The 9,351-nt window shown below is 38.2% G+C and overlaps 1 protein-coding gene across 8 annotated transcripts in view; it reads right to left on the bottom strand.

The window, feature by feature from the left end:
• The window catches only part of HDAC9 (histone deacetylase 9), a 248,880-nt gene that overhangs the window by 60,193 nt on the left and 179,336 nt on the right, over nucleotides 1-9,351 (bottom strand). For all 8 annotated transcript variants that reach the window (XM_006880272.1, XM_006880271.1, XM_006880274.1 and 5 more), the window contains one exon: nucleotides 5,894-6,009. In XM_006880272.1, coding sequence (XP_006880334.1) covers nucleotides 5,894-6,009 — 116 coding nt within the window. The remainder of the gene's footprint in view (nucleotides 1-5,893; nucleotides 6,010-9,351) is intronic.

Raw genomic sequence — 9,351 nt, 5'->3', positions numbered from 1 at the left:
CAGGAAGGAGTGATAGGGAATGGCAAAGGACACACTGACAAAGAAGATTAATCAGAACTGGCTTTGACAAGCACTGTGGCATTTGGACAAGAACAAAGTGGGAGGAGGGTAGAGAGAATAGTGCAACAATGAATGAATGGAAACCCAAATCTCCGTAAATGTTTATGAAAATTAATAAAATATAATTATAGAAAAAAAAGAAAAAGATTAAAATTTTATTATATATTGCTGTTTCTACACCTCATCAAATGTTATTGCACAGTATATTATATTCTACAACATTCTGGGCTCCACACATCATTTTTACTTGTTTTGAAATGTGTGGGCTAGTAGTGAGCCAAGTTTACCAACCAAAGAAACAAAATATATCTAGAATCTGATTAAAGATATTCTTTTAATCTCTCTGAAATTACCAACAAATCATTCTTCACAGTGAAGAGAAAGTGAGATCTACAGCTTTTTAGATATACTTGAGTCAAAATGTTCTTTCCTAGAGATTGATTAAGCGAGATGTAACACAACAAGAGTAATAACAAAATAACCAACAAAACCCCAACCCTCTGATGTCAAGTCTATTCTAACTGACAGGGACAATGTAGGACAGACAGGAACGGCCCTCTACCATTCCCATGGCTGTGTTCCTTTATGAAAACAAACTGCAACATTTTGTAATCCATTCTCTTTTGGTTAGCAATTTTAAGTTTTAATTACTATTCCAGCAGGGTTCCCTGAATGAATGCATATAAATGACTGAAACTGTGATATAATTGCTCTACTAGAACTACAATCAAGGATATAATAATTCATTGACACTCTTAAGCCAAAACACATTGCTTTTTAGTCAGTTTTGCCTCATGGTGACCCTCTACCAGCTTTCCTAAACCATAACTTTCAGGAGGCAGATGGCCTTAACTTTCTACTGTACAGAAGTGGTTGGATTTGAACTGCTGACATTTTGGTTAGTAGCCCACCACATAAGTCCCTATGCTATCTCCAGCTGTAAATAGATATGAAGTGTATGTTTCATTTAGTATTATAGTTTGGAAATAATATTGAAAAAGTGAATTGGAGACAACAGATGGTAAGAAACAAAGAACGTAGGAAGAACTTCGAAAGGGGAGGCCATACTGCTGAAAACAGTATCCACCTATTTGGCTCATCTTCTTCGGAAGATTATTTGAGGAGATATTTTGAAAACTAGAATGAAGGTGTCTTTCTCTAGAAAAGCTACATATTTGTTTTTCTGGATATTTAGAAGCACTGTAAAACTAAGGCCACATTAAACAAAACCAATCATCTGAAGCTATGTGGATTTGGATTATGAAGCCATTCAAGGACAAATTAGTGGCTACAGCCTCTCAGAGATTTTGCTCCTTGCTCTGCTTAATTCCAGACAGCCCTGTTGGGGCTCAGGGAGTGAGGAGAAGGAGCGATCCACTCATGCAGTGAACATATGACCTTTTGGGAGCCGAGCATTGTGTGTAGAGTTTCCTCTTATGTTAAACCTCCATGGTCAGAACTGAGCTCTGTCGTGTATATCCTGAGTTTTGTGAGGCCTTAAAACCAAGCCCATCCCCAATCCCCCCCCCACTTCTCATTTGGGTATTTATACCCTTACTAATTATCTTCTAAAGAATGGGAAACATTGAATCACTAGGATAACAAAGTTTTGTGGGAAGATTGGGCGGAGGGGGTAAGGCAAGGGGAAAGATTAAATGGGGTATTGAAGAGATGGTGTAATAATAAACAGACCAATGCTAGCTGATTGTATAAAATACAGTGCTTATGAACGGGCCACTATGAGTCATCTGAGACTCAATGCCACTTAGCAACAACAACAATGAATGGGTCAGTGAAGCACCGTGTGGATGGAGGATTGTGTAGACACATGTACGTGAGTGAAATGGTGGGTTAATGAATGATCGAATTAAAACAAAACAAAAAGGGAATGAGAAAGGGGCAGAAAAGGGGGAAGGAGAGATTACCACTGGGACGGTGGAGGTTGGAAGGCTGACCTTGGAGGGGATTAAAGGTGTCATGGGAGGGCATGTAATAAAAGACATGGATAGGTGGTGGTTAATTGTAAGTAGTACAGTGTATATGAGGGATTGATTGTTTGGGACACAATGTACATGAATAAAAAGTAGTGTGTAAGGGTGGTTATATGCAAATCAATTTTTTTTAAATAATGGAGGGGGATGAAAAAAAATTATGACATGAATGAACACTGTATATTGTTAATTTAGAAAGCATGCAATTCTGTCTTTTGCCAATTAATTTGGAGTACCAAAAGGGAAGATCTTTCCTAGAGTTGGTGTTAGGTGCCATAGAGTTGCGTACAACTCATAGCTGAACCCTGTCCTATCTTTTGTCATCTTCATATTTCCTAACACACTAGCGCTCACTGGGGCAGGGACTGTGTCAATCAACCTGGTTGAGGGTCTTCCTCTCCTTTTGCTAACCCTCCACCTTTACCAACATCATGTTCCTCTCCAAGGAATAGCCCATCCTACTAAAATGCCCAAAGTATGTGAGGCAAAACCTCATCATTCTTGGCTCCAAAGAGCACTCGAGCTGCCCCCTCTTCAAAACACATCTGTTCATTCACATGGTTGTCCATGGGATGTTCTGCATTCTTCTCCAACACCATAGTTCAAAGATGTCAATTCTTCTTCTGTCATCCCTATTCCTTGTTCAGCTCTCAGATGTAAAGTAAGTGATTAGAAAGACAAGGGCCTGAATTAGATGCTCCTTAGTCCTCAAACTGACATCATTATTCCTCAATAACTTGGAGAGGTCCCTAACTGCAGATACTCCCAGTGCAATGAATCTCATTTCCTGACTGCTGGTACCAAGGGTGTTCCTTGTGGATCCAAGTAAAACGAAGTTGTTGACAGTTTTAATCTTCTCTCCAACCATCCTGATGTTATCTACTGGTAAGAATCTTGGTTTTCTTGACATTGAGATGCAATCCATATTGCATCCATATTAAAAAATGGCCCTGGAGTAAAGCTTGTTTAAAGCGGGATCTGATAGTGGGGGTTGGGTCTTGGTCAAGGTGAAGTATTGAGTCCCACCCAGTGCTCTATGGAGATCTTCATTTGAAAGGATTTGTGGACCTGGGTTTTTGACTGAAAAGATTCACATTTGAAAGAAGGGCAAGCAGGAAAGGAGAAAAGAAAAAAGAAAAAAAGAAAGGAAGAGACTGTCTTTTTATAACTGGAACAAGCTATGTGGCCTCTGAGGGAGGATAAAGTTGGTGCCCATCATATTCCTCCTTCAAGACCTGAGGTTGGATTATGCTCACTCACAGCACTCACTTGGATCCACAGGGGTGGAAGTGGGAGGAAATAACAAAGAAGAAACAGGCTGAGCTTGGACATGGTCCTTCAGTGCTGCCCACCTAGCATGGCATGTGCAGATGCTCACATTGTTGGCTTCAGGAACAGGGAGTCTTGAGGACCCCTTAGCCTGTGGATTCGCCTTGGCCTTATGAGTAAAGAGAGACTTGGCTGAGTGAGGAGATCAATGGATCTGGAACACAGGGGTTGGGAGGGGGAGAAGTGTGGACTTCTTGGCTTGCATCTGATACACAATTACACTTAGCCACAGATGGCTGTGGATGGGTAGAGCAGAACCCAAAAAGATGAAAAGAAAATGATACATGCTGTGAACTAGGGTTGACTGCTACAACCTGATGGCTTACTCTGGACTGGATTTTGCTTGTGGACGTGAATGGTGACAGTTTCCAAGTTGAACAGAGTTTTGAAATTTTCAGCATTCATATCCATAAGCAAAATCCAGTCCAGAGCAAGCCATCAGGTTGCAGTAAAATGGAACATGCTTGTTTCCTCTGAGTCCTGCTTTGATAGTGATGGGTAAATCAGCACCTGGCTTTCTAAAAGAGGGATATTTGGATATGAGGTATGAAGTAGCAACTTACATGCTTTCCCAAAAGTGGTTGTTGGTGGGATGATTGTAAAGGAGGAAATAAATAAATCTCTGTAATATAAATGAAGGACTGTATGGAAAACACTGTACATGCATGAAATACAATGTATATGAATGACAATGGTATTAATAATTATTAATAAAAAACCCCACCAAGCCCCAAACAAGTCTGCTAATGTTCTCAAAGAAAAAGTGACTCCAATGCTTTAGTCCTTTTTAAATTCCTTTTGTTTTCTGCCTTCACTTATAGCCTAAGGACACTTGGAGGCAAGGATTTTGAAGCACCACCTCACATCCTTTGGGCACGTGGCTAGGAGGGACCAGTCTTTGGAGAAGGACATCATTCTTGGAAGGGGAGAAAGACAGCACAGAAGAGGAAGACCCTGGATGACATGGATTAACACAGTAAGTGGGTAATGCGGGTAGGTGTGTCCGAGTCAGACTGGATCAGGATAGACCTGTTGTACATAAGGTCGCTTTGAGTTGCAAGTGACTCAATGGCACATAAAAACAACAACAATAACATTGGTATAAAATTACTGGGAGATTCTGGCAAAACATAAGAAAGATATTTTTATCAGTAAAGTCAGCTGTTCAAAGTCAAATGAGTTGCCTTGAGAGACAGTAAAATGAGTTGCCTCTAAGAGGAAGCGTTCAAGTAAAGTTTGAAGAAGCACATGGTAGAAAAAGTATAGATATGGTCAAGACTCAGAAATTCTCAAGGATGCCATGGCTTCATATAAAAACTAAAGGAAGGAATATGTCACAGTTATATATGAGAAGTCACCATGTCAGCCTCTCTGTACAGAGTGAAGTCTTGTGAAGAAGGTAACAAGTGTTATGTCAAAACAGTTCATTCCACAAGAACAACCATTTCAGACTGTTGTTGCCTTTGCATAATAGCCTGATACAGAAACCACAAAGCCAGTATTTTTGTACTTCTAGGATTTATTTGTTGTTGTTTGCATGTACCATGTAGCTGCCTACAACTCATAGCGATCCTATGAACAGTATCTCTGAACCCTACATTATCCTGAACCAATCTCACTGTCTCTGACACACCTGTCCCAGTCCCCATTACCACAGAACAGAACTAACCTTGCAGTGTTGTATTATTGGCTGAATCATTCTGCAAGGACAGAACTGACTTCATACTACTTTTTTATTTTTCCAGGCAAAATGCATAGTACCTATCACATCCTCCTTAAACATTCAGTGGGACTCTGTAACCCTCAACTATATTCAGGAATGTTTCATCAAATTTTAGGTAAAATGACTACAACTCACCCTTTCTGTGTATCTGAGATGTTTGTATTAAGTTACTTTTACTTACTAAGTGGTCTAGCTCATCTGAAAAACCCAGGACTGCTCAGCCATGTATAATTAGCATCACTAAGACTGCTTTAAATAAGTATTAAATTTAGATATTGTTCAAATTTTGATTGTCACTTAAACCTTATTGATAAGTTCAAGCTTATTCAATTTCACACACTATAAACCCATAAGTAAAAGAATTTAAATTTATTGGTCTTAGCTTTCACTCAAGAAAATATTACTTTTTAGTGAAAAAGACTGAGCAAGTAAGTGGCTCACAGTTGACCCTCCAGTGGATTTTCAGAGGCTTTAAGTTGCTTTGCGACTGTCTGTCCATCTTTCTCCCATGGAGCAGTTGGATTAACTGCCCGCCTTTAGGGTGGCATGGTACCTTCTTACCACTAGACCATCAATGCACCCTTAATGAATGGCCTAGTGGCAAGAAGCTGCGCTGAAGCCCGGAAGGCATGCAGTTCAAGACCACCAGGTGCTCTACAGCAGAAAGACGGGCATCTCCTCCCGTGTGATTAACTGCCTCTGAAAACCCACTGGAGGGTGAGCTGTGGGTTGGTTCTGACTCGATGGTACACAACAATAACAACATACATCAAAATAGTGAAGGTCTTACCTCAGTGTGAGGAGCAGGTGGCAGAACAGGGGCCTCACTTTCCGTGACATTTCCAGTTGGCCCGTTGTTTGGTGAACTGGGACCAGACCCTGGAGAGCTGCTACTAACTGAGGATTCTGAAAAACATTATGAAGTAGAAATATCTTTAGGGAAATCATACAAAGATGAGCTTTTTTTACTGGTAATAATGCACAGTTTGGGACATCTTTTTCTCTTTCACTACTAGAACGACAATTATGATTTTACTAAATACCAAGAAATAAGAAAATTAGCTCCAGAATTTTCATATAATTTTTCTTCTTTTGTTTCTATGGCTAAAGCAGCAGCAGCAGCAACAACAACAACAAACCCAGTTTCTAAAGAAGCAAAGATTTACATTTGGAGTGTTGTACAAACTTCTAATTAGAGGAGGAAAAAAAGAAGTTTCTCTTATTTCCTTTTGTTATTTAAAAATAATTAAACCCATCATTGTTGTTGTTGATTGCCTTTGAGTCAAGTACGCCTCATAGTGACCCTATAAACAAAAGGCCTGAAGCCCCTCTACAACTATTGACATTTATCAAAGTTCATAGAGTTTCCGGAGGCATGTTGTTTAGGAAGTGGATGCCACTCCTGCTTCAAAAACCCATCATAGAAATAACAAATTTATGAAGGTCACAGAAACAGGCTATCAGTATGTGAGGCTCAAAGGCATTTATTTCTATCTTATCTGAAAATATTGCTTAATTGTGCTATCACTTGTCCTTTTTTAAAATTGGTGATAGTCATAATAGCTCATCTAAGAAGCTGTATGAACAAATTAGGGCAGTAAGTAATATTTAAAAATTGCATAGATGGCTTTGTACAATAGCAACTTACTTTAACTCTGCCCAGTTTAATTTTCAGACAATGAGAACTTGCCCAAATGTAATATGCAGAACTTCAAACACCCAAATGATAACAACAAATTCCTTTTCATAAAAGTTAAAAATCAACATAGATTATTCATTATGTCTCTTATACAGAACTCCCGTACATTTCACTGTATGAAAAGACTAATGTATTTATGAACTCATTTCACTAACAAAAATACATGTCCTTTTGTCAAGGCCTTGACAAGTTGCTTATTCAGTTCTAATCAATTTCTTATCACATTGTATAATTCAGTAATTTGAAAGAAATTCTTGCAGCTTCATGACTAAATCTTGTCAATCTAACTTCATAAAAATGACTGGCCTCATGCTTCTCAGAGAGAGGGTTTCTGGTGTGATTTACACCAGTGATTTTCTGTTGTACCTCATGGATTCTATCATTCACACTCTACCTTTCCAATTAACATAAAGCACTTTTCTCCCTCTCCCATATCCATTCTTTGTGTCAGGACATTTAATCTTACTTACATCTATCTATACTTATTTCTGGACCTTATTCCATCAAATATCTTGAACCTTCATACTCTACTTCCCACAAAACCTCTGCCCCTAATCTGAAAATGTTTTAATAATTCTCAATTAGTAACACGTCCATACAATGTCTATTCTCTCCTTCAGCCTTTGAAGTTTCTTCACAACAACCAACTAGTAGTTCTTCAAACACAACCAAATTTAAAGGTTAATCCATAATCTAGATTCTACTTATACTTTCTACCCTGTTCACTTCTTTGTGTATATTCCCAATATCACTGGCTTCTATAATTTCTTAAATTCACCTAAGTTTGATGATAGTATTTTTCTTTTTCCCTCATAACTCAACACTGTGATAACAACTGTCATTTTTAGGAAAATGGCTCTCAGAAAACCGAGATTTCTCACATTTCTGCTCATAAATCCCTGAACAAACCTCTACAAATCAATTTTAACAATGTCTTACTGCCAAACTTGGTATAAAACACACCCAACCTATTAATTTTACCACCTTATCTCTTTTGAGTCTTCTTCATGTTCATCTTTTTTATTTTCCAAATCAAATCAGTTTCCAGGTCTTTTTAATTTCCTTTGAGATTTTCTCACATCTACTTTCAAATACAGTCATCTCAGGTTAAGCCTCCACTATTTATTGACTCCAGAAACAACTAAATCTATAGGCATTGAGTTGAGCCTACAACCATCCAGTGGGTTTCAGGGGCTGTGAATTGTCTCCTTTGGAGCCCCTGGTGGCTTCACACTGTTTTTCAGCAGAAGTGTCATCGAATTCCTAAACAACATACCTCTGGAACCTCTATGAACTTTGATAAATGTTGATATTTATAGAAAGGCCTTCAGGTCTTTTGTTCATAGGGTCGCTATGAGTCCTGTTCGACTCAATGGCAATCAACAGCAACAATTCAACACACTCTACACTATGCCACCAGGGCTCCTAATATTTCTGAGTTGCTACAAAAGGGTCTTCGAGGCTGAGATAGCTTTTCCCTTGGCATACTGCAACAAAATAAAACTCAACAGTATTCTAACTGTTGTCACTAAGAGTCAGAAGGGACTCAATGGCATCCAACATCATCTTTTTTCATGCACTCTGCATTTAGCCAAATTAAATTACCTACTCCTTCTAAGTGCCAAGCGCTTTCTTATTTAAGAATTTTTTTTTACCTCCACTTAGAGCAATTAATTGACTATCCAGCCTCAAGTTTTAGCTCAAAGCTCCATTTACATGTTGTCTTTCAACCAGAGAACCCGAGCTCTCAAGTTTATAGCTCTCCCTTGGATCATCCATAATTTTCAAATTCTTATTAAAATATTTCTACTCTCAAAGTCAGTTTCATGGAAAAATTTTCAGATTTATGGAAAAAATTCTGATCCTACCACCCTGAAGTTTGAACAAGTCATTGACTTAAAAGAATCTAGAAATATAACTTTTTTATTGCCTACACACACACACACACACACACACACACACACACACACACACACACACACACTCTAACTCAAGCAAATAATGTAAAAGAAGATTCCTAAGGGAAGATGAGAAAAGAATAGCAGGAGCTATTTAACAGCTGTGATGTGATTGTGGTTTCTGACTACTTGTCTATAATGTTATTGAAATCCAGATAAATTTCATAATAAGCTGGGAAACAAAGGAGAAGACAGCCATCTAGCAGTCCAGAATTCTCCAAAGACACCTGATTATTTGTTTTGTACCACTTAACCATAGCTAACAAAGCTTCTCTGTGTCTAGTTCACTGGAGAGAAATATTACCTAATAAACACACAAACATCTCTTTCATTATCCATTATGTCCTGAGATGAAAAGGAAATTATGAGAAAAAAGGAAAAATAAATTATTACCTAAGATAATTATGAAAAAAGGGAAGCATCACATTTCACATGTGAAGAAATGCTAAACTAGGATAACTGATTACCTTCATAAACCAGAAGTAATCATTACCCAGACAATGAGGTAAATTCAACTAAAATACGGGAAAGAAAAGTAAATACTAGTGATAATACAGGAAAAAAGTAATTATCAACAAAAGAGAAACAATA

Source organism: Elephantulus edwardii, unplaced genomic scaffold (assembly GCF_000299155.1).
Source record: "Elephantulus edwardii isolate Elephantulus edwardi_28Jun2011 unplaced genomic scaffold, EleEdw1.0 scaffold00007, whole genome shotgun sequence".
In the NCBI taxonomy this organism is placed as follows: Eukaryota; Metazoa; Chordata; class Mammalia; order Macroscelidea; family Macroscelididae; genus Elephantulus; species Elephantulus edwardii.
The sequence above is the reverse complement of the archived record's forward strand: the minus strand, read 5'-3'. Positions and strand labels throughout refer to the sequence as shown.